The sequence below is a fragment of the Ischnura elegans genome, chromosome 10, assembly GCF_921293095.1.
Source record: "Ischnura elegans chromosome 10, ioIscEleg1.1, whole genome shotgun sequence".
Lineage (NCBI taxonomy): Eukaryota > Metazoa > Arthropoda > Insecta > Odonata > Coenagrionidae > Ischnura > Ischnura elegans.
Window position 1 is genome coordinate 108,400,031 of NC_060255.1, and position 27,476 is coordinate 108,427,506.

The 27,476-nt window shown below is 38.4% G+C and overlaps 1 protein-coding gene across 1 annotated transcript in view; it reads left to right on the forward strand.

Annotated features, from left to right (window-relative positions):
* LOC124166526 (sodium channel protein para-like) overlaps nt 1-27,476 on the forward strand; it is a 274,676-nt gene that overhangs the window by 71,215 nt on the left and 175,985 nt on the right. The window contains exon 4 of the mRNA XM_046544070.1: nt 15,616-15,744. Coding sequence (XP_046400026.1) covers nt 15,616-15,744 — 129 coding nt within the window. The remainder of the gene's footprint in view (nt 1-15,615; nt 15,745-27,476) is intronic.

The following is a 27,476-nucleotide window of genomic DNA, read 5'->3' on the forward strand; positions in this document are numbered from 1 at the left end:
TTTCCTCCGGATTTAATAATAATAATAATTTTTTATTCACTGAACTGGCAATATACATTGCATGGTTTCGTCACAAAAATCACTATGATACAAATTACATAAATACAATAATACAAATTACATAGAATCATTTAAATAATCGCTAATATCATAATAGGCTTTACCTGCTAAAAAATTACATAATTTAACTTTGAATAGGGAAGGGGGACAGTTTTTCAATTCAGATGGAAGTTTATTAAAAATGATGGATGGAGTGTGATGAGGTCCCTTGAGAGCTAGAGATAGATGGTGACTTTTGAGGTGAACGTCACATTTTGAGCGAGTGTGGTAGTCATGCCATTCATGATTCCTTGGAAAATGCTCAGGATGCATTTTAACAAAAGTGGCACAATTCAAGATAAAAATGGAGGGAAGTGTTAATATTTTTAGGTCCAAAAAGATCGGTTTACCAGGAGTCCTCTTAGGCACTTGAACCATAGCTTTCAATGCTTGCTTCTGTAGAGAAAATAATTTTTTTGCATGGTGTGAAATTCCCCAGAACATAATACCATAAGATATATGAGCATGAACATTAGCATGGTAGATAAGTTTGAGGGTAGAAAGAGATAGAAATGGGGCCAGCCTTCTAAGCATAAAAATACCAGTGCTAACTAGATTCATGATGGCTTCAATGTTTGGTGTCCATTTAAGGTCGTCTGCAACCAGAAGACCTAAAAATTTAACACAGTTACTTTGGGTAATGGGCTCATTCATCAGATTAAGTTGGTGATTAATTATAGGTGTGACACTCTTAGGGTAGAAATCCAAGAAAACAGTTTTGTTAATGTTAATTGATAAATGGTTGGTATTGCACCACTCAGCCATCCTGGAAGTTGAAGTATTGACAGAATTTACCAGATCAGAAATATTTCTAGAATGTGACAGACATGAAGTATCATCAGCATATAACACAACATCCTGTTGAGGAAACAGGTTTGGTAGGTCATTAACAAAAATAATAAACAGGAGGGGGCCAAGTATGGAACCTTGGGGGACCCCAGTATTAATATCTAAAGGAGAAGAGAATGAGATATCATTACTATACTGTGACCGGCACGTATATTTCACAATTTGTTTTCTACCAGTTAAATATGATCTTATCCAGTCCAAGGTTTTTCCTCTCATTCCAATGTTGGCCAGCTTAAGTATGAGAATATCATGATTGACTCTATCAAAAGCTTTTGACAAGTCATAAAACACTCCAAGTGAATGTAAATTTTTGTCTCGGGCATTATAGATGGAATTTAACAATTGTTATGCGGCAGTAATTGTCGATCTTGCTTTTCTGTGTGTCATTGGTTATGTATGAATATGTAATTTGGTTAAGGTGGTACAAGTGGGACGCCGAATAAAGATGGCGGTTTGAGAAGTTTCCATAGATCGTTCGTGTTATTGCCACATATATGTATATACTTGTTCTATTCCCAATTGTCTTGAACCTATGTGTTTAGTTATGGTCTGGGCACCACCAAATATAAGTTTAAACATGGCGCAGTCGTTAGACAAGTTGGGAGGAATAAATAAGTATTAGTAACTGGTGTAATAGTCAAATATATCATCATGGACGCGTTGTTGGCATCGTCGGTGAAACTTCCACCAGATCTCGACCTCCAGGGTGCCAATGCTGCTACTAAATTTCCTGCGTGGTTGGATGCATTTGAAGATTACTTGATTGCCATCGGACATGATGAATCGCATGATAAAGTCAAACTATCACTGTTGCGAAATATTATGGGGGAGGAAGCCCGCAGTGTTCTGTCAACGATCCCAATGACTGGCAAGGAACGCAAATCTTATGAAAATGTGACCAAAAGACTTGGTGAATATGTGAAGCCACGGACGAATGAGTGTTACGAACGATACTTGTTTATGGATCGGAAGCAAAATGAAGGTGAGACTTTTGGCCAGTTTATGACAGCATGCAGGAAGTTAATTAAATCTTGCAATTATAACGATACAACGGATGAAGAAACCGTTGAGGAGAAAATTTTGAGGGATAAAATAGTGCATGGTATTAGGGATAAAGTTATCCGTGAAGGTCTGTTAAGAGTTGATAACTTAACATTGAGGAAGGCAGAAACTTATTGTCGAGCGACGGAACAGAGCAGACAACAGGCAAACAAGATGGAAGAAATAGGCGACACAGCAGGTACAGTAGTGGATGCTGTAAAAACCAGACACAGGCAAAGCAATTCAAAACCCCAAGGTAAAGTGTTTCAGAAGAAAATATTTAAATGTACACGATGTCAAACAGAACATGGTATTCGTCAATGTCCAGCTTACGGGAAGACATGTCGAAAGTGTGGGTTGAAAAATCACTTTGCCGTCTCGTGTAAGGTAAAAGCTGTGAAAAGTGTAGAAAAAGACGATGAGAATGAATCTGATTCGTCTCTATTATTTTGTGAAAATGTGAATGTTGTTTATAATGTGACAAAGGGTGATCAAAGTGTGAAAAGTGTTGAAAGTATTACTCAAAATGTTACCGAGTGGTTTGCTATACTAAATGTGGAAGGTAAGAAAGTGAAGATGAAGCTAGACCCAGGATCGGAAGTAAATGTAATGCCTTTGTGTATTTTGGAGAAACTTGATAAACCAGTAAGCTTACGTAAAACAAATGTCCAGTTAGAAGGTTTTGATGGTAGTAAGAAAAAACCTTTGGGTGTTGTAAATTTATGTTGCAAATCAACTAACAATCAGTCATGTCTTGATTTTATGATTGTTGAGTGGAAATGTAAAGTTTTATTGGGTTTACCAGGGTGTTGTGCGTTAAATCTTGTTCAAAGGGTTACTCAAACTAATGAAAAAGTGCACCAAATCAAAGCTCAGAAAGCAAAAGTGCCAGATATGTTAAATTTTAGTGCTGAAAGTAAATTTATTTCAGAGAACAAAGAAGTATTCCAAGGTCAGGGGCAATTTCCGGACAAGTGTTCACTAAGTATCAGAGACAAGGTAGGAGAAATATTGTATCCTCCATCCAGAGTCCCGCATGCCCTCATGGATCAGTTTAAGTGTGAATTGGATCGATTGGAAAAAAGAGGTGCTATATGCAAAGTTGAGAACATGAGTGATAATGCATGTGTTAATAGAATTGTCTTGATTGAGAAATCAAACAAGAAGTTGAGACTATGTTTGGATCCGTCAGATCTAAATAAAATTATTGTTAGAAAACCTTTGATTCCATACAAATTGGAGGATATTTGCATGAAATGTAGAGGGAAAAAAATTTTTACAACCCTTGATCTGTCAGAAGGGTTTCATCAATTACTATTAGATGTTGAATCATCTTGGTTATGTTGTTTTGCTACACCGTTTGGTGTTTATCGTTACAAAGTGTTACCTTATGGGTTAAGTAACTCAGGTGATTTATTTGATGAGAAAGTGTTAAAATATTTTGGTAGCATACCTAATGTCATTGTGTGTAGAGATGATTTGCTTATCATGGGAAGGTCTGATGAGGAACATGATCAAGCCCTACAAAATGTGATCAATACTGCCAAAATGGTTAATGCCAAATTTAATGGAGACAAAATGCAATTTAAGAAATCTAAGGTCAAATTTATGGGACAAATAATTTCTGAACAAGGGATGCAAATTGATCCTCAAAGAGTAGATGCCCTAAAGTCACTTAAGAGTCCAAAAAATAAGAAAGAGTTGCAAAGACTTTTAGGCTCATTTAATTATGTAAGACGGTATGTACCAGATATGAATCAGGTCATGAAACCATTATTTCATTTATTGAAGGAGAATGTTGAATTTAAATGGTACCCTAATCATGATAAGGTCCTTGACAATCTTAAAGATAAAATTTCACAAGCATCATCCTTAGTTCCCTTTGATCCATGTAAGCCAATAATTATGCAATGTGATGCATCTAAGGATGGACTAGGATGTTGTCTCTTTATTAAATGTGGAAATGAGAATAAATTAGTAGCATGTGTTTCAAGAACAATGAGTGACTGTGAAGTGAATTACAGTCAATGTGAAAAGGAATTACTTAGTATTTATTATGGAGTAAAGAAATTCCATGAATTCATTTATGGTCTACATGTTACGGTTCAAACAGATCATAAACCTTTGTTATCTGTGATGAAAAAACCAATTTGTAAGATCGGTTCAGTAAGGTTACAAAGACTCAGGCTGAAGTTACTGAAATATGATCATGAATTAACCTATGTTCCGGGTAAATATTTGCACTTTGCAGATATGTTATCACGAGCTACTCATGACAAACCTGAAATTGACCCTGAAATGTTTGAAATGGTTCATTCAATTAGCAAACACCTTCCAATGTCAGATGAACGTCAACGTTCATTTCGACTAGCTACGTCCAAAGATCCAACGTTAATGTTGATCTCTAAATATTGCCGGGAGGGTTGGCCCAAAAATGAGAAGGTTGGTAATGAGTGTAAACCTTATTACAACAAACAATGTGATATATTTGTAGAAGCAGGAATGCTCTATCTTGGTGATAAAATCATTGTTCCTAAATCAATGAGGCAATATATGTATTGGATATTGTACACAAGGGACATACAGGGGTAAATAAAAGTATTGCCAAAGCAAACCAATTATTTTGGTGGCCTGGCATGTCAAGTCAGATTGCTGAGTATATTCAGAAATGCAGACCCTGTGAAAAGTTTAGGCCATTTAAAACCAAAGAGAAATTGACCCCTCACTCTGTGCCTAAATTTAGATTTGAAAAGGTAGGAGCAGATTTATTTCAATTTGGGAACAAGTCTTTTTTAGTCATTGTTGATTATTTTTCACAATGGTTAGAAGTATCTATTATCCCAGATAAGTCAGCACATGCAGTAATAAATGCTATGCAACAAATATTCAAATGGACAGGTTTTCCAAAGACTGTTATAGCTGACAATGTACCTTTCATGTCACAATTGTGTCAAAGTTATTTCCAAGAAAGAGATACATATTACTCTTAGAACAAGTACCCCTCATTATCATCAAAGTAATGGTAGAGCTGAGCAAGGAGTAAGTGTTGGCAAAAAGTTGTTAAAAAAGTGTTTTGAAGATGGTTCTAATTTTCATGAAGCTCTAATGGAGTATAATAACAGTCCAATCATTAGCTTAGGAGCCTCACCATCTCAAGTACTAAATAGTCGCATTATGAGGTCTAGGTTGCCAATATCTCTATGCCAGTTAGAACCCGAAATACAAATGGATGTGTATGAAAAACTGTGTGCAAGACAAAGTAAGATGGAAGGATGGTATAACAAGCAAGCTCACAGGAAGGAGGAGGAATTTTTTAAGGGGGAGAAGGTAGTGGTTAGAAGTTCAAAAGACAATTGTTGGGAAAAAGCAACTATCACAAAAAAGGCAGATGAACCAAAATCATATTGGATTAAGGTAGATAGAACTGGATCAGTGGTTAGACGTAATAGTTATCAATTGAAAAAGTCAAAAACCTCAAGTGATGAGAGATGTCTATTTCCATTGTATGAAGATGTTTCTAACTTAAACCATATGGGGAGTGATACTGTAAAGGAAAATTTTATAATTCCTGAACATGTCAATGTACCAAATGTTAGTGGAAAAATGCATGAAAATGTTAACTGTATGGCTCATGAGAGTGGAGCAACTAATAAGAATGTTGTACTTACTAGGAGTGGAAGAATGGTTAAACCAGTGCAAAGAATTAATCTATAATTGTTCATCATGTAATTATATTGTACTGTTCAAAAAGATATCTAAAGGTGTGAAAGATTTCGGAGGGAGGTGTGTCATTGGTTATGTATGAATATGTAATTTGGTTAAGGTGGTACAAGTGGGACGCCGAATAAAGATGGCGGTTTGAGAAGTTTCCATAGATCGTTCGTGTTATTGCCACATACTTGTTCTATTCCCAATTGTCTTGAACCTATGTGTTTAGTTATGGTCTGGGCACCACCAAATATAAGTTTAAACATTCTGAAGCCATGCTGTGAATCATGTAAGATATCTTTTGATTCAAGATAAGAAATGATACGGGAATAGAACACTTTTTCGAAAATTTTGGAAAAAGCAGTAAGGGCAGAAATTGGTCTATAATTGTTGGGGTCTGAAGATGAGCCTTTTTTTGGGATATAGGAGATAATAATAATAATAATATATTTATTTGCCCAGTGATTGAGTTACAAGGTTTGTACACAATATAAGGCACGTCAAGAATAATAATAGTAGAAACTATTTACAAAGCGGACAGCATTCCAACTCCAAACAAACAATAATTAACATTAAATCAAAGTAAAACATTACAAGGGATCAGCTAAAAACTCATTGACATTGTAATACAGCTTATTAAGCAGAAGATCTTTCACTTGTCTTTTAAAAGATTTGTCATTCAGCGATTTAAAAGATAATGGTAGATGATTGTGTAGTAGAATTCCCATCCTTCTCAATCCATGTAAACATTTTGTGGTCCGGGCATACCCAAGTAACATTTTTGGTTGGCCCTCTGTTGGCAGATGGTGGGACACAGCGGTTGGCCCATGGTATGATTTGGCCACCTCGCCAACCGTATCCCAACCAACGATTCCCCAACGATGGGCCGACAGAGCATTACAGTCGGGCCTTCGTATTCCCAACCAGAGGCCAACCCCTCTCCAACGATACACCGTTGGCCCTTTTAAATTCTGCCATCCGTTTCCCAACAAAAGCTATATTTTACTGGCATTTCTCATTTTTATAGAATGAGAGTTAAATTAATTTACCTTCTCACTTGATATGATACCGGTAGATAGAATCTTTACCTTTAACTCCCTATAAATCAAAATGAAATTAAATACATTAACAATCAATGCTATAGGACAAAGTAAGGTTACAGTGGTTAAAAGTGGAAAACCAAAAAATCACTATCAGTTCAGAAGGTCCCCAACTTTTATTTTCACAAATTAGGACAATTTTTATTAGGACAACATTAGGAAAATTTCAACAGCACCTTTCCATATTACAATATGGCACACACAAAAACTGTCCATCTTCTTTGTAGGGCAACAAAACACACTTAGATAAAATCTGGGTGGACTGCAATTTGCATCCAGGTACTAATTTTTTTACTACAAATATACCAATGGTACCACTTCTAAGAGGTAATTCAAAGAAATCCTCCTTAATTTCAAACATGTCACCCTGCAAGATGTACACCCCTGAGTTATTTGATTCAATTGCCTTCACAATTCCTATTCTCTGGTCTTCGGTAACGAAATTGCTAAGTTTAGTCCATTTTATTTAATTGGATTAATAAGTGCAAGATTTAGGGATATTAATAGGAATCACAGAAACGCTGATTGAGTATAATAGTTGATGTATTTTCCATAAAATAATAATTGTGCAGTTGTTATTTAGGTTTACTCATACAAAGTCAATCTCATTCTCTTCAGAGGGGACTAAATCACTCACTTTGTCCATTGAAACACTGTTTTCATTAAAACTTCCACTTATACTTGATATTCCACAATCTGAAAAAATATACATATCGATCTATCTAAATTAATGATGAAAATTTTAAAATTCCACGAAACTATCTGTTTAAGGTAACATGATTTTAGGAATGCCAGTTTTGTTAGACTTACCAAATGAGGTCAATGCCTTATTTTTGTTAGAAGCACTCGACTTATTTTATTTAACTGCTATCACAAAGACAAAGCCCTTACAACCAAACAAGTCTTGGTTGTTAGGTTGCTAGGGAAACATGTGAACCGTATCCTGCAACGTATGCAATCGAGGTATACATCGTGCTTATTCACGGCCCATATCGAACTTCCATCGTTAGACTCGAAACAGACAGATCTTATAAGTCTACAATTTTTCATGTGCCTTCCGGGATATATATACTAACAAGTCGCATTAAAGAAGCCTCCGCTTTTTGGAACCATTTATGTCAAATACCATGCTGAAAACACCAGAAAATTAGCAGAACATTACTTAAAAAAGAGTTATACATAATTTCCAAAAATTATCTTATTATATATTCTTAAAAAATTAACTTAAAATAATTATTCTGCCTGCACATAGTTGGTAGCACTGACTGTCAAATTAAGCGATTATGCCATCCCTATTTTTTAATGAATAGATGCTACCGGTCCGATAACCATTTGATACGATAAATCGATTACAATGGAATTTTGCCCATCTCTACGTTGAAGATCTTGTCGGAATTTTGTTTGCAGCTCTCATGGCGGAAATTGAGGAAATGGTATGATGTCCCAACGGTGGCCCAATGATAATCCATTTCGTAGGGCCATCGTTGGGGATATCCGTTGGGCCAACAGCATAAACCGTTTCGTTGGGCCGACGAACAATATCTGCGTTGGGCCAACAGCGGAATTTGGTAGGCATATCCACCCACAATGAGCCAACCGTGACTACGGTTCCCCAACCGAGGCCCAACGGTCAATGTTACTTGGGTAATCTACATGCAAGTCATTATGGGTTCTTGTGAAATGATGGTGAAAGTCTCGATTTTTAGAAAAAGATGACAGGTTTCTATGGATGTAGATAACAGCAGATAGAATATAGATACAAGGAATAGGGAGAATATTTAGTTTTCTAAAAATAGGTCGGCATGGGGCATTGTAGGGCTCTTTAGCCATTAGACGAACAGCTCTTTTTTGTATTTTAAAAATATTTGTTGCATGATGGGAAGTGCCCCAGAAAAGGATACTGAATAGTACATTGGAATAGAATTCCCCATAGTACAAAGAAATGAGTACATTAGGTGAAACAGTATCTCTTATGAACCTAATTAAGTAGCAAGTAGAACTTAATTTACTCAACAAGTGATTAACATGTGTTTCCCAACTCAAGCCCGAATCGAGGTGAGTTCCGAGAAACTTTACATTGCTAACTTGGGGTATGACTGAGCCATTAACATCAATTGAAACGTTATTGCAGGGATTCCTTTTGTAACCAAAATGAACAACCTGAGACTTGCTGATGTTCAGGGTTAGTTGGTTCTGAGAGCACCATTCAGATAAGTGATTAGAAATAAGCTTACCATTGGAAATGGCGCGGTCAAGGTTACAGGCAGACACTATGATATTTGTATCATCCGCATAAAGGACTGGTGTAGCTCCTTCTACTATAGCTAGCCTACTGGGGAGGTCATTGATATAAGCAACAAAAAGAATTGGGCCAAGGATAGATCCCTGGGGTACACCACAAGAAACCTTGTTCAATTCCGATCTGCATTTGTCACCATGATGGGACACTACTACAGACTGAAGCCTGTCCTGAAGATAAGATTTGACCCACTGGTTAGAAATTCCTCTCACGCCAAGGTGATTAAGTTTACATAATAGCAGATCATGGTTGACATTTGACATGGTTGACAGATACTATGGCTAGTTTCATGCGAGAGGGAAATTCACCACTTAGGAAAGAGGTTTTAATAATATCAACTAGTGGACTTGCTATATAATGGATTACAGTTTTAATGATCGGCATAGGAATGTCATCAATTCCAGAGGACCAATTGTTGGGGAAGGAGTTAACAAGCTTAATGACTTCATGTGCATCAGTGGGCTGTAAGTACATTGAGCAGGGAAAAGGGGTGCGAGATGTAAAGGCCGCAGAATTTATGGTGGGGCTTCGAGGAGAATTACAAAAGAGTTCATTAAAACAATTAGCAATAACATCGGGATCAGATGTGGACTGATGATTGAAATTGATAGTTGTGTTGTTGACACAATGTGAGGTAGACTTAGTATTATTCTTAATAACTTCCCAAGTTGCTTTGGTACGATTTTTCGAAGTAGAAATGTAATTTTCATTGATTACCCTTTTGTGCTCAACCACCTTGAGTTTAAATCTTTTTAGAGCCATATTATATGATTCCATCTGGTCTGGATCAGTTGATTTACAGTGGTAGTAAATATCTCGCAGCGATTTACTTTCAGCCATTATTTCCTTAGAGTAGAAATTAGAGTTAAAAGGTCCATTACATTGTTTGATATGTTTGACTGGAAATGCAGCATTGAAATGGTTGACAAAGGTATTTAAGAAGAGATTAAACTTTTCATTTGCATCAGATGCTGTATAAATATCCATCCAAGATTCATCAGATATTAGTTGCAAGAAAGTGTGTCTGTAAGCAATGTTGAAGATTCTTTTGCTAACAAATTTAGGCTTATTTTTGAGAACAATAGACGGAAAATTGACCAAGCAAGTTAATGCCATATGATCAGAAAACCCGATATTAAAAGTTGTAGTTGACAAGCTAGAGGGCATTAGAGTAGTTGCAAGAACATCAATTAGGGTAGCAGATTGAGTAGTAACTCTAGTGGGATCATTATTCAGCACAGAAAGCCCAAAGCTTTGAAATAGATTTGTCAAATCACATTTATCATGGGAGACACTTAATAGATCAACATTGACATCACCATATAATAAGATACCCTGTATATTGAGAGTAGATGCCAGCGTAAGAGCATCATTAAGGGCTTCAAAAAATTCAAATACACAGCTACTAGGTGATCGATACACACCAAGGATAACATATTTGTAGTCACCGATTTTCAGAATGGCACCACAGCATTCAAACGTTTTATCAGTACTATGAATTTGATTCTAACTGGTAACACTTAAGTTAGGTCTTGCATATATAGAAACACCACCACCTTTACACTGAGTGCGACAGTAGTAGGATATTAGATTGACATATTGAAGTGTAAGAACAGAGATTTCATTCTCTCTTAGCCAATGTTCGACAATAATCACAATATTGAATGCGCTATTCAAGTTCTTGAATAGCGCATTCAATTTTATAAGTTTTGTTCCGCATTGATTGCGCATTAAAATAGAGAACATTAAGAGATTTGTAGTCACAACGATCATTTAGTCACAACGATTTTTTGTCATTTTTATTCGCCTTCAATCGCGTGTTTGGGCCTTCTTCATTTCTTGAAGCGTCACTTCCTATTGACAATTGATCACTCACATTGGTGTTGGCTGAAGTTGAGTTTGAGGGAGGATTAAATGGTCTCATGAAGCGAGTGACCACGGCACCAGGGGGCCAGAGAGACAAGTTTTTTAGCTTGTTGCATAAAGTGTAGGCAATACCTATTTTGAAGGCAGCATGGGCACTTTTACCCTCGATTTTTTCGCAAGATTCACATGTGATGTTGAAATAAGCTTTCATGTGTGTAATCACTTCTTCACGTGTGGCCGCGTGATCCAGTCTACCAACATACATGTAGCTAACGATCTCCGCAGCACGAAGTCCATTTATATCATCTTTAAGTAACTCACCATTGCCGATGATACGGAAGTTTCCTTTTTTTCTTCTGCGACGAGGTTCAACAAAACCGTCGAAGTCTTCCTTTTGTAGTTTCTCTTTCACCTCAACATTAGTCTCCGTTGGTGCAATTTGCTTCATAGTCACAGAAGATTGATTTAAGGTACCTCGATCAGGAAACCGACTAGGCGTCACTGGTGGTTTCACATGGTTGGCGAGGTGAGAGGATGTATTCTTTTGAGTAGGAACAATCGGCTTAGAGGAGTCTTCAGTTGGAGTGAATTTCACGGAATCTGCAAAGGTGACAGTCTTTTCCTTCTCAGGAACGGAAATTCGTCCACTTTTCAATTCTACTACTTCCCGTTTCAAGATCTCAATGTCAGCGGCCATTTTTGCAACGAGAAATTTAGACGATCGGCACGAAAGGCATCTCCAATAAATATCACGCGACTCGTAAAGAGCTTTTAACGATAGATCCTTAAGGCCCGTACATTTGGAGTGATATAAATTTGGGCAAGAGTCACAAGTAATGAACTTATCACAGGAATTTATCAAATTATCGCAGCCGCTACACGAAGGTAAAGTAGCACTGGCCGCCATTTTGTGTGGTCATCGGATTTAAAGAAGGAACTTTGTTTATTACTCGACTTTTGTCGAATGGGAAAATTCCTGCAGCTCTAAATCCAGCACGAACATTGCCAGACAGGGAAGGTCCAATTGAGTCGAAGGTAGATTTCAATAATCTCGGAAACTCACTTTTTGGAAGAACTCCATGATTTTTACGCTTCCACCCATCAAGACATTTGCACCATGTGATTTTAAGTGGCCTAAAAAAAGCAAGGTCGAGAGGCTGGCATAAATGGGTCACATTAGGAGGGAGCATTACAAAATTTATTCCCATCACTTCGCACAGCCTAATTACCTCTAAGGAGAGGTGCCTGGAAAGATTGTCTCCTATCAAAACTTTTGGCCCCTGCCTATTTTTGAAAAATGGCACGCACGTTGTAGTGAACCAGTCTTCGAAGGATGCAATGTCAAACCATCCGCTGCTATTTCGGTTAAACCTTGATCCTTCAATTCCACCTTCTACCCAAGTTGGATATAAGTGTACGGCTTTGTACACTGTGTACGGTGGAAGCAATTCTCCGCTTGCTGATGCTGCGATCATCACAGAAACACTTGTTTTGCTAGTGTCCTTGATGACTGATGGGTGTTTCTCTCCCCTCCTAACAATCACACGAGATTTTCCAGGATCGTCACTAAAATTCGTTTCGTCGTAATTAACAATGTTTTCTGGAGGAACACCATCCAAAACCACTTCCAAATTTTTAAAATAATTTAGAAGCACTTCTCTAGTCACTGATGCACGGACCCTTTTTATGTTTTCACCGAGTCGCACTGTAAGTTCTCTCCGTCTCGCCATGAAACCCCGCACCCATTCCCGGACAGTTATCTTTAAACTTTTTTTCATTCCGTCCCACCCTATTTAAATAATCCTTTACCACTAACTGGAGGTCAATGGGACGTAAAGGAATCCCCCACTCTCCGTATTTCAGAATCCCTTGGGTTAGCTGGTCCTCTTCTTTTGTTGATAGCACCGTTTGTCCCCCAGACTTTTTCGGGTGATTTCCTTTGAGTCTATCGTGGACTGTTGACTTTGGGACTCCAAATTCTTTACACGCAGTGCGTAGCATCATGCGTCCACATTTTACAGCCTCAATTGCCTTTTCAAGTTGCCGCTCATCATGCACGCGGAAGCGCCGGCCTCCAATCACCCTTACATTGTTTCTCACCATTTCGCCCGCTAGCTGCATGAAATCGAATAATGCATTCTAGTAAATACAATATTCATGATATGTAAATGAAATTTGTTGTATGTTATGTGAAGCTATGCAGCTTAAAAAGGTAATTAATCTCATGAAAATCGGAAGCACTTACCAAACAGCAAAGTAGTTTCTTTTCGGTGATAAGAAGTTCCACCAAACTGTTGCGCCGCAAACTAATCGGTTTGACTACGGCAAGGAGCATCAGATCCGCTGCATTTATATGCAATACGCTACATTGTATCATATTCCGTCTGGGAGACATAAGTTCACTGTATAACAATGTGACTTTCGGAAGAAAACACAATGTAAGTATCGATCGTCCGAACTCGCCCCGCATGTCCGAACTCACCCCAACTTACAGTACCCCGCCAATCCCAATAAAGTTTTTTATTTAAAATATTTTTCCAGGTATAGAGTTTCAACCATTATGGATAGTATATTAAGAATAATGGCTTAAAATCTTCCACTGAAAACCATACATCCTCTTACATATGTGTAGTTGATGAATCTACTGTTAATTTGTAGCCACTAAAGAGAAGATGTCCTCCTCCTATTGTAGTGGGTACATACTCCATTCATCCAAGAATTCTTTAATAATGCTTACTCCCACGTCATTGCTACTTCACGGGTAATGAAACTAGCACCCAGCATGCTTGACAATTTGGTTGCAACAAGGGCACTAACCCTTCAGCTGCAGTTCGCAAGTCCTCCACTGCGTATGGGAGCATTTGCCAAGGAGGCCAGAGTCCTTTTTTTCCTGTTGGAAAGGACAGAGCAGATAAAATACACTTGTGACTCGCTCCTGATCCCTTTCCCAAGGACCCAAAGTTTGTATTTCTGGAATTTCTAAAGATTTGGTGAAATTATTTCATCGGCTAAAATCCACGAAACAAATACAATTCAAAGTTTGATCATAATTTTCTGTCTACCTTGATACTAAACACTGAGGATATTGGCTGATATGAATGAAAGCAAATTGAGTTTAATAGCTAGACTTTTTTTCCATTGTGTATTTTGGTTTGTTTTGGGTGAAGTTTGCCCTTATTTCTATGCACAAAAGTTTTTCTATAGTAATTTTATGCTTTTACTAGTTTAATCAATTGATGTTGCCACCCAAGCGAGTGACTGACTTGTAAAGATACGAGGGTGGTACCAAAAGTAAGATTCCCAATTAGCTACAATGTAGAGGGAAGGTATTAGGCTGAATCCAATTACAGTGCTGTGTGCAGTGGTTCCCCTACTCTCGAGCCCGCCCGTCTGCAATTCACTACTTCGCTTGGTGTTGGCTTAGCAGCCATCAACAATGGAAGTGTTGATCCCCGTTCCCGCCAAATGTGAGGTTCGAGCAGTAATCAGATTTCTCCATTCAAGGAAGTTACAGCCCGTGGAGATTCATTGGCAACTGACTGAGGTTAATGGTGAAGAGTGCATGTCCGTTCAGCATGTCCGCAAATGGTGCAGAGCTTTTGCTGAGGGTCGCACGGAAGTCCACAATGAAGAACGGAGTGGAAGACCGCCGGTTTCGGATGCGATAGTCCAGAAGATCAACAATGAGCTGCTCCAAGATCAGAGGGTCACTGTCCGTGAACTTGTTGAATGGATTCCTGAAGCTTCTCGTGGCACAATTGAAAGAACTTTAACAGAAACAGTGGGTTATCGAAAGATGTGTGCTTGCTGGGTCTCCTGGATGCTGACTGACAGACACAAGGAGCAACGCCTTGACTGTGCTCGCAAATTTCTTCAGCAGTGTGTTGGGGGAGGCAACAAGGAGAAGTTGTTGGACTCCATCGTCACAGGAGATGAAACATGGGTGTTTCATTACACCCCTGAAACAAAACAGCAATCTTGTCAGTGGCATCACTCCGGTTCACCGCCACCGAAGAAATTCAAACAGACGCAGTCGGTAGGAAAGGTTATTGCAACTGTTTTTTGGTATCGAAAGCGGGTACTCCTCATCGATTGCATGCAGCCAGGGACGACAATAAACTCTAAAAGATATTGTGAATCATTAACTTAACTCCGGCGATCTATCCAGAATCGCCATAGAGGATGACTGATGGAGGGAGTAGTGCTTCTTCACGACAACGCTTGACCACACGCCACTCGTCAAACTCAGGAGCTTTTCGAGAAATTCGGGTGGACTGATATGCCCCATCCCCCTTACAGCCCAGACTTAGCCCCTAACGATTATCACCTCTTCCCCAAGCTAAAGGAACACTTAGGCGGCGAATGCTTCAAGAGCGACGATGAAGTCCAGACAGAGGTCACACGCTTCCTCAACTGGTTGGCAGGAGACTACTTTAACTTAGGGATACAAAAGCTGGAGCACCGTCTTCAAAAGGGTCTCAAAAAAAATGGGGACTACATTGAAAAATAGGCAAAAGTGTAAGCTTTTGAACGATGTAAAATTTATAACAATTAACATTTTTTTCTATTTGTAAAAAATATGTGAACCTTGCTTTTGGTACAACCCTTGTATCTTTAATAATTTAATGACTCATTCAAAGCCTTTTCTTCCAGGTTAATTTTCCTCGGCATCTACACCTTGGAGTTGGTAGTGAAGGTGATGGCAAGAGGGTTTGTCCTTCAACCGTTTACGTACCTAAGAGATAGTTGGAACTGGCTGGACCTGTTTGTTATTGTCACAGGGTGAGTAATTCTAGTGACTCAATTACTCATAACTTTGTGGCATGTCATAGGAACAAACACTTCACAAGAATTTATGACCCTTTCAACTCTGTACGTTGAAAATAGTTCAATACCCATTTCAATTCAACCTTGCGGCTGAGCAGATGAGCTAAAGCAAGTAGGGGAGGGTACTGTTTGCAAATTTAGGCTGAATTCCAATTCAGTCTGGGGTATACAAGGTACCATTTAAAATATCTTTCACAACTTACGAGAAGTTTTTCAGGGGATGAGGGTGACTTTATGAAAAAAAATCCAAAATGCAATTGGTGGAGCTCAACATCCCAGAAATTCAGTCTCTTTCAGACCTCTGCATTGTGCGTTTCGTGAGTAAGTTAGCTCTATTGCCAAACATCCATAGCTTTCCTTTGCTGGTTGTGCAGTGGTGGTCTCTCCTATTTTTCTAAAATTTTACCTATTTCTTTTTCTTCCTTTCTCCGTCACTTCACTATCATACCTTCACATTCCTTTGGGTATAATTCAGCATATAGTGCAAAATTACACCATAAGTTGCAACTTCAGTAGACTCTCATTGTTACGAAGTTCACAGCATCGTAAAACTGGGGGTTTATAATAATAAAGTTTGTATGAATGTTTCTTTTAGGAATCGTTGAAAAAAATAATTTTGACAAAATTTCTCGTCACTTCAATCTCCCAAACTTATAGTCCCACTGCGACATAGCTTCAGAGTCAAGTGTATAATATACCCGATTAACCTTTTCGCGCCGAGCTTCTTCGCGGGAAGTTGCTTTTGGCTCTACGAAGGGTTTGAGATTTTCTTTTTTGCCCCGTACGGAGTTTTTTTTCGGCTCGGGACTGACCAGGTAGTCGCTTCCTCCCTTTCCTAGTGGGGATAATCCTCGACCCTTTTCCCCGAGAGCAGCCCATCCCTGCGTACTTTTGCGGTCAGTTAATTGTTACCAGTGCAATTTTAATTTTTTTAAATTGTTACTGTTGCATTAAATGTCAGTTCATCAATGTATTCCTATCATTTTGCAATGCCTGTAGAACTTTTAAACGAAGTTCTACGGTTATTTTTAGGGTTTTCAGCAAAACGGCATTATATCATAGACCAACAAATACTTTAAAGGGAATGAAATCTTTCAATGTTCCTAGCCTACTTCTAGGTATTTACATCCACTGAAACATCATTTGAAAAAAAATCCTTGCAGGAGGAGGAAGTGGAATGCATACAGAACATTTACGGTTAAATTTGAATACACGCCAAGAAAGTTTTGAAAAGAAAATGAGCTATTCCGAGAAGAGTGAGATTATCACCTTCCACGTATATATTTCAGTAGGAGAATACTTACACCAATAGACTCTTGGGTCTTCCAGTTGGAGGATAATAAGTTTTTCCAAGAAAACATTAATGCGCTAATGTGTCCTGAACTAACTATGTGAGGTGCAACCTGACCAGAGATCCAAGATATGAGAGTAACTACCTGGGTAGAGCAGTTGTCTTTCCTGCAATGGTATGGAATGCTTCTCACAACATGTGTCTACGTAAAACATTCCTTATCATACATTATCGTACATTAAATTTACGAATTTTTAGGATATGCATTAATCAGTACAGTGAGTCCTCGTTCTACGTCACCCCGTTTAACGTCATTTCGCGATAACGTCACGAAAATTTTGAGACCGTCATTCGTTTATCGCACCTTTGCTTCGCGATAACGTCAGGTCTGGTCAGGCCTTTTAAATTTCGCGCGAGAAAAAATGCGAAGCGGCGGGCGTTGCAGGTTGTTCGTTTTGTGGGCGGTAATACAGTCAGTCTAAACGAAGTGTAAAACGGTGTGTTTATGGTCAATTTCGATTACGTTTATAGCAAATTTTCTGCAAAATGAATTCTTAGGTAGGTGCGCAAATGTTAAGTGCATAAATGTCAAGTAAAGTTTTAGCAAATTTTACTTGACATAACGGTTTTCTGGAACCTGAAAAGTGATTTCTAGGAATTTTTCCGTGTAGAACTCGAAGTATTTGTCGTCACTTTTTCGCCGTGTTCTCAATTAATCTTGGTTCCTGTAACTGCGACGATGTTTCAGCGATGATGATGCCCAGGTGACCACCATAGCGAAGCCGAAAAAACAAACGCGGGAAGATACAAAAATGGAGAAGGATGTACGTCGCTGCTGGTATTGCCGTCAATGAAGACAGGGACTCGTGTTTATGCCATAGTTTGGCATTCCCATCGTAAGAAATGGCCCAAATACGATACGCTAAAATTTTTTCGCATAGGAATTGTGAGGTCTAGGAGCCGATATTCACTTTTTACATTGTTTCTTATGGGATATTGTGCTTCGATTAACGTCATTTCGTTTATCGTCACATTTTTCAGGACCGGTAAGTGACGTTAAACGAGGACTCACTGTATTTATAGCGAAATTCGTTTATAATACCTTTGTATTCAAAGGTTGGTAAGAGGTTATTAAAAATAGTCGCTGTAATTTTGGCTCACGACAAAGAACTGAGAGAATCATATTTTAATACATTACGAGGGCTTTTTTTCATACAAGTTAAATCGAATATTCTATCGAATTTCACCGCAAATGTACATCTAGAATGTAGCTAACAAAATAACGTATATTTTTAGATGTAAATCATTACAATATCGCTCCTACAAACTTGCTAGTGAGTAATAAAAATAACAATTAAACATCTAACCTTAGCGTCTCCAAAAATTGTTCTATGTGATGATCAACTCCGTTAATATGAACGCTAGAATTCCGTTTAAAATTTGGAACCAATCAGCAGAACATACAGAATTTAATTCCTCGCATTGATTTTCAATAAATGCAACATGAACGTTTTTAGTTATTTTAACTTATAAACAAATAAGTGACCATGAGCACCTTCCTTGAGTGGGTCACTAAGTGCCGGGATGGGCCGAGATAATCCCCACGCGGACAATAGGAAAGGGTCGGACCTCTCACGCCGAGAGACCCTAATGGCGGTTGGGACCCACTTGGCATGCTTGACCGCGAAATCGTGAAAACACGGCCTTTGGCCTTTTTCTTCGAAAACGTCAAGCCGTGATAATCCGGCCTTCCTTCTTTAGCATCAGAAGATTCAGGCCGTGAAATCACGCCCTACGTAGGGAAGAGGTTAAATAATTACATGCATAAATATACATAAAAACAAGCATATTCATTTCATTTTCTCAATAGAAGAATGTGGCATGATGCAATCAAGGGTTGATATCTTCCCGAATACAGCAAGTCCTTGATATACGAACAAGATGCTTTCCGAGACCTTGTTCATAAGTTGATAAAACTATGCAAGACATCGAGGAGTGAGGTTATCCTGCAGAATGCAACACTGCATCACAATTGTGTGTTAACTTACGATAGTGACGAACTGATCTAGCTGGGCGTGTGACACAGCCAGAGCCGAAAAAAATCACTCTCCGCTGTAAGGCCCCTATTAGCCAAGGCAACCAGACGCGCAACCGGACGCGCCACCGGTGGAACTGGTCAGTCGTGGGGCATAGAATCAAATGAGTCCTATTAGCCGAGGCAACCAGATGCGCCACCAGACTTTCCAGTCGCCTGAGCCCTGCAACCGCGCCTTCCACCTGGCGTTGCTCAGGCCCCTATTAGCCAAGGCAACCAGACGCGCCACCGGTTGCGCGTCTGGTTGCCTCGGCTAATAGGGGCCTAAGGAAGAGTGGGCGAAACGCCGAACAGTTCATTATTTCACACCGCATTCAATGATACTTTGTTCATATTATGCTTAAATTAGTGCCTCAATGTTCCTCAATGCCACACCACGTTGCATCGGCCAAATCTAAACGTGCCAAGTTGGAAATTTCAGGCACGGTTGAAATTTTTGAATGTTCATATCTCTGAAAGTATGTAAATCGAATGTGCATAGGAAGAGGACTTAACGTACGTCCAATTTACGAGCAGTAATGAGTGGGTCACCATGATTCCACAGGAATTGAGCTTATTATATGATGCTGCATGCAACCTGAAGTATCTCCTATTGAAGAACCACAATTGAAGCTCTTGGGCACAGTGCACAAGAACTAAAATGTAGTGCAATGATTATAACGCATTGTAGTGCATATCAACCAAAATACCATTGCTTATTCGTGGAACTTCATAATAAAGTTGATTTTGTGACCGCTGGGACTGGTACTGAGGTTCATAATTTCGTAATAATGAAAATTTCATAAAACAGTTTCTTTTAATATGGATTGGATATGCCTTTTCGTCAGGACCAACGATTTGTTTCATATAAACGAGAACTTCATATAAAAATATTGTTCGTATTAACGAGAGTCTACTGTCTGTAGGTACAAATGTCCCCTCGTCAGTGGTCTTCAAGACCCAACGTCGGTCGTCCACTTGGGATGAGAAGTTCTGGTTTCAACCCAATAATAACGAGCCAACTAACGGAACATTTTATTTATTTTCTGGGAGGGAAAAGGTTTCATGTGCTGATATATTAAAATTATGTTATGTATTTAAATCCCCACACGAACTCCCTTGGTGAAACTGAAGAAAATAGTAACCAATCTGAAAATATTTTAGTCGTAGGTGCGGCACTTCCTTGTTGTTTTAATGCGTCCTTCAGGCTATAGTCAAATATTGATGGGATGTCATAAAATCAGGAAAGCCCTCTTCAAAATTATACGGCTTAAAAAAAAATAATTCCTCCCTATTTTATCGCGTTTTTTATTTGATTTCCATGCACTCATTCATTCACTCGAGAATGCATCGCTTCTCTTCAAACTGGGCGCCAAAATACCGTAGGTACTACCATAGAGTAAGTACATACTTACTCTAGAGTCGTTCCGAATGGAGAAAGAGTCAATCGTCCGGTATACCCGACGACAGCGCCAAAACGGATGATAGAAGAACTACGTGAAAATATGCAGGGAAACCACACAAACAATAATAAAGCAATGGCGGGGAATGGACGAAAGGTTATAGAGGAATAAGAAAAGATTTCATTGTATGAAACATGTTAATGAAGAATTTTTATGTAGGGACATAAAGTACATTTCTATTACTATCTGAATGAAAGAGTTAAATTTTTAGATTCACTCCACTATAAACGAATACGTAATTCCTCATTAATGCAATGAAGACGAATCGACAGAGTCCACACCCAGGTAGCATTTTGATGTCGGTCCAACGTCGATACGACGGCGACATAGGTCGTCTACATGTCGATCCGACGTCGGGAACCGAAGTCGGTCCATCGTCGAAATGATAACGTTTAGCCAGGCTACAGCCGACACGCAAAGCGATGTCGGACCTACATTGAACTGACTTCGGTTTGACGTCAAACCGACTTCAGCACGACAATAAACCAACTTTGTCCCCGACATCAAACTGTTGTCGACCCTACATCAAACTGACATTGGCTCGACATCAAACAGACTTCAGCATGACACCAAACCGACTTTGGTCCGACATCAAAACGCTGTCAGCCTGACATTGGACCTTAAAGCAGCCCGACATGAAATCAACCTAAGTCCGACATAGACTCGACATGAAGGCAAAACAGGCCCAGCACTAGAAACAGTATCGAGGTGACATACCCCAAATCTATTATTTTATGTGACATATTCATCTGAAAATAAGTCACCATTAGCTTAGGATTGAATTAACCTCGGTGCTTTTGTAGAAATAATAAAAAAACTATAAAGCAACATACAATCATTAAAATAATTCAGTTATGCGAAAGAAATTTGGAGCACCCTGAATTACTAGAAGCATTATCATATGTATGGAATTAGATGAAATTAAATTATTTGAACTAACTAGAAGCATGAAAGGATAAAGAGTACGTAAGACAATAAATCAAGATGGAAGTTATCTCTATCTGAAATTGATATCCAAACAGATATCAGAGACTTATATACCGTATATGTCTGAATAGGGACCCCCTTTTTTTCAAAAAATGCCCGTGATAAAAGTTAAGGGGGGGCTATATTCAAACCCATTTGTTAAATTTTTTCCCAAAACTCAAGCCTCAAAATTAGGGGGGGACTGTATTCAGAGGGGGACTATATTCGGAGGAATACGGTACTCATCAGAGTCCAAGTAACTACCCAGGTAGCAATCCAGTATCAGCTCGGCATAGGCTTAAAGCCAACAAAGAATTTCAAAATCCAAGTAACCATGCCCTCTTTTTCATTACCTTAAGTTAAAACCTTAAAATAGAATTATATCAATACTAAGGAAAATAATTAAGTTATAAGTAAAATAATACCATTTATTAAAATTGACATTTTACAAATTAAATATGCAACTTTCAACAAAAGGAAATTGTCATCAGTCATCAATTGAAATCAACACACAAAGAATACAATAATACATACAAACAATTGTTGATATGTTACAGATATCTACAGATACAGAGACAGACTGAAATATCTTTACAGGCTAAATGTAAATAACTTTTTGAAACATTGAGATATTCAGAACTCAGCTTGTGTACACATTAATTCAAAGGAAGAACAAATATGTCGACAAAACCTTTCTGTCAAGGAAATGGAGGTCAGATTACTGCTTTGACTGGACAAAAATGTAACTCCACTTACACTTGCGCTCACGTTTCAAACCTTAAATAGCCCAGAAGTTGCGGCAATTAAATAATGGATATTCATTAGGTCACTATGGGCCAAAAATCAATAAGAAAAATTATTTTTTCGCAGGAGGGTAAGTTAAATAGTAATATAAGGAAAAAGAATTCTTCATTTAAATCAGGGCCGATATTTGAATTAATGATACGAATATCGATAGGCACCTACATTTTAAACACTAATTAGGCTAAATCCTGAGTCTGAGAATAATGTAGAGAAAGTATCCCACACAGCACAAAGTGAATAATATGCACATAATATTCAAATTTTATGCGAATATTATGCCACCACAATGGTATAAAACGTGCATAATATGTACATAATATGTGCATATAAATGGTATAATGTCCTCATAAATTGCGATATATGCGCATAATATGCGGAATATATGCACTGATGGAATGGCATAATATTTGCATATATACGGAATATAAATATAAATACATAAAAGGTGCATATAAATGGTATAATGTACTCATATATTCCGTATATATGCAAATATTATGCCATTCCATCAGTGCATATATTCCGCATATTATGCGCATATATCGCAATTTATGAGGACATTATACCATTTATATGCACATTTTATGTACATATTATGCACAATTTATACCATTGATGTGGCTATATACAGTAGAATCTTGATTTAAGGTTTTTCAGCGGGGACACAATTTAAAACACTAAATGAGGACCTGCCATTTTTTTCAGGTTTTAGGGTCTGTAATGATTGGAATGGCTTTTTATGAATAAAAAATATTATTTGAAGTAACTAAAAGTTGCTGCATGCAGCAAAAAATTCATTGATTAAATGTTATTTGCCGAATTAAGGTTGAATAATAATTTTCAGGAATCAGCTGTGGCATTTTTTAGTGTCCCCCCCCCCAAAATTTCTGGTACCCCCCCCCCCCCCAGAAATTCCTCGATCTTCCTCCGAACTTATCCGCAGAACTTCTCCCGCCAAGAACTTTTCGCGCTAAGGTTTTTTCGCGCAAAGGATTTTTCGCGCAAAATGCCCTGTCTCGCAAAATCCTGTCTCTGCAAAATCCTGTCTCTGGAAAATCCTGTCTCTGGAAACCCTGCCTCTGGAAACTCAGCCTCTGGAATCAGCCTCTGAAACAGCCCCGAAACAACCCCGAACCAACCTTTAAGGTAACACAACTTTTCAAAGTGCCTGAAATAGTATTTTTCCAATTCCTTTTTGCCAGTCTTCACAGCGAAACACGGATTATTTTCGTCTTCCTTAGCATACTTCAACGTAAATTTGCTTGTAAGATAAGATTCTACTGCATAGCTAAATTCGCAAAGTCAAAAAACACAGTAACTACGAATGTAAATAGTTTCAGCTGTGGTTTCAGGAACATTTGCGATGGCCTTGGCGATGGCAGTTGGGTCACGTGCAATGCAAGATGGCCGCCGGTCTTTATGGCGCAAGTTTCAAAATACGATATTTAATCCGTTATATTAAAAAATAATTACGCAATATAATAGGCAAAATATGTAACTTAGGTATTTATAACGCCAAATATATATTTCTCATGGTTACCAAAAGTTACGAAAATACTTGTTTGTCCCTGTTTTCACATTTTTTTGCCTAAATTATATTTGCATTCCTTTTTCATTGCAACCATAGTATACATCACTAGCGCAGCGAGAGGGGTTTGGGGGATAAACCTCCCTACCCTTAGAGCTTAGGGAAATTTTAAAGTTTAATCCATTTCTTTTAATTTTAATTAATATTACTGATAGAATATATAGTGTGAGCGATCAATAAAATATCCCTCAGAAAGCTGTAAAACTCACCTTTTGAGACATTTATCTGAAAATTATTCTAGGGGAGGGCCCTTGCATATCCCACTTACCCTAGCGGGTATTCCAGACCCTCAGACCCCCCAGTGTTAGTTGCGCCTAAAACCATTTATTCCTGGCTGCTCCTCTGGTGCACAATGTATTCACTAATTATGTTCAGGTATGTTTGAATGGAATTAAAGAAATGTCTATCATTCCCATTAATATCCAAAAGTCAATAGAAAATTAACATCATTACAATATCCACACAATATTACTTTTGGATATTATGCTTTTTCAAAAAGCCAGCACATATCAATATCCTCACAATATCCATACAATATTACTTTTAGATATAATGCTTATTGGATATTGGTAACCATCTATGGATATTATACGGATATCGATTGCTACTAGGGTACCTGCAATGCAAGACTTATATAGGACTACTGCGGAGAAATATGTACTTCTCCTTGGCAAGCAAGGGGAAATCGGTGCTAAGGCCTTAGTATTGCACTTGGAGTGAGAAGTTTTACCATTGTCCTATCACAACTTTCTCTCCCTCTAACACCTCACCCCAGTATCTCCTTCCCCTCCATGTGTTCCAATGAATTATCCCGCTGATTCGACTGATGTCTCAAACCCAGAAGTTGAGGGGAAAATTCTGGGTGGTATGCTGTTGACTCAAAACCAAGGAATGGTGTTTTGTGGAGCGGCCGTTCTGCAGGCGCAGTGACGCAGTAGTTGAATTCGCCTGGCTACCCCTCCACTCCCTGGAAGAATCCCTCCCCTCAAATCCTGTCTTGTCCTGAACAGGCAAGCCTCTTCTGCTCGTGGCCTGGTCGAAGACGCATGTCTAGTGAGACATGGCAAATTTAGAGCAATTATTCTGCTGGTATTTAGCTGGTAATGTTTCCTCTGGGATCATGAATTATTATCATTGTTTTCTGTAATACTTCTGATTTTTGAATACTCTACTTTGAATAGATATCGAACGGTAATAACTTGTAAATTGTTTTTGGCTACCTTTTTCTTGTGAGCTGTTTTTCTTGTTTGTGGAGTCTTTCCCTGATCCAGCATGTGACCGACAGTTGGAGTATTTCCCTTGTCTGGGCCTACGTGAAAAATCAACTAGATTTACGACGTAACGTCACACAGCTAAAAAAATGGGTAGTATAAATAAGTAATGATCAGAAGATGACAATTGTTTCAAAGAAATATTTTAAGAAAATTATAATATTCATCAACTTAAAAGCATTCCCACACGGAATATTATTATGGAAATTAGTGATTCCATTTTACACATATTTCAGTGGCCTCGAAGAAAATTTAAAATTTTTTCTGTGAAAGTGACATGTAGGTGACTACAGCATTTCTAATATGATAAAAAAGGTGTAAGTAGGTACTCGAAAAAATCGTCATTGCATCAATGAAGATGAGTGAAATAAAGGGACAGCAGAAGATCGCTAATCCCGAATTCTAAACTACCGAATATCTAGGAAAAGGGAGATTTACTGGAATTTTGCCAATTTCACGTTTTCTGTTGCCTCGGCGAAACGAGCGATTTATGAGCCTCCTATGCGCACATTTTGGATTTCGAGGCCATCCAAAAATGGAGAATCTTTTTTCTAGTATGCGTACAAGTCGATGGTGATTCAACTCGATGATAACACCAGATTCGTTGTCATATCCGCGGCCTCATACAGGACGAATGGAGCCGGGAGAAGTTGCTTAGGTACGCGGCGCGCTGATCACCTTGACTCCGACTCACCGTTCCTCGGCAGCTTTTAATAAAATTTGGTTGGACCTTGAATAACGATTAGCTAAACTCTGTTAAGTGAAAAGTTTTAATCTTCAATAGAACTGGATTTCATCCGAAAAATTGTCAGTGCCTCTGGAGTTTGTCAATTTCGTCCAAGTTATGATGTCGCAGTCAACCACCAAAGGATTTCTGGACCTGCTGGATTTTCGTATTTTTCCGCGCTCATCTATTTTACCGTGGTTATGCGGTTATTTTTTTCAGCATGAGTGATTTATTTAGAGTCATGGACCGTGATAGTTTGTCAAAACTCCGATGTTCATTCGCTTTTCACATAAAATAGCACCAGATAAATATCTTTGAACCGGCAGCGATATCAACCAGCCGCATGTCGGTATATGGGCTCCAGGATATCTAAATTACGATGTAAAATAATGTTGTTCCGTTAGGAAAAATGCTTTCACTCACGATCATGACAGGGGAAACACTTCCTCGGTTCTTTCGCTGTTCCTCCGTGGAAACTGACCTTGGAATGGATTATAAAAAGAATCTTCTAGTGAACTGCGCAAATGATATATTGGGCCTCTTTTGAAAAGAGAAAGTAGCCGACTGGAAAAATATTGGGCTAACAATGGACTACCCGTAGAGAGTAGAGTTGAAAGGGGCATAAGCCGTCAATTGAAAACATTACGAGGAAACCATCATTGTAGCGGCCCTCGGAGTATAACTCGTGTCATCAGTCGTCACGTATCATCGAAGTGAAGGATAACGTAGTTAGAGGTTATTACATTGCCTGAGGATATTTGACGGCATTCCTTACCTAAACGCCCCTAACGACTTACCCTTGCCTTATATAAATCCCTTAGCTTACGATAAGCTGCTTATCAATTTTTTCCGTAAGAAAACCATAAGAAACGGTTAACTCACTTACTTTGTGCTATCTGGGTACTGTCGGCGTCAAAATTATGTGCCGCTGTACTTTTCAAATTTATATCCTGGCATCACTGCATGCTATAATAATGAACTATACGTCATTTTAAAGGAAATTTTATCCTAAATTCTGATTTATTTTATTACAAAAAAAATTGAAAAATGTAGACACGGCCAGTGCAATAAATGACTCCGCGCACCGAAAAATTAGCCGTTTTGTCAACTTCATGAACTTTGCAACTCAACCTAGGGAAAACTACTACATCTACAGCATTCATCTTCCACATTAATTTACACTCATCAGTGTGGATTAATAAAATGACTTTTGGGTATTTTTAGAACTTATATTTTGTTATAAATTAATGAAAATATTTAAACATTATCTTGTCCCATAGTTTACCCCGAAAGATTAAGGAAGTTGTAGATGGAAAAAGAATGGAATCTAGAGGTGGTCACAAAAAATGAATCGCAGCATTCTTTGATTTTATTCTACGCCGCGGCGCGCCGGCTTGCTTTTCAGAAAAAGTTAGAGTCACAAGAGGAATGTTCCGCGGCCCTTGATTTGGAAACTGTGGAGATAGAGGAAGACGTGTGGATCAGCAATTTCCATTTAGTTGG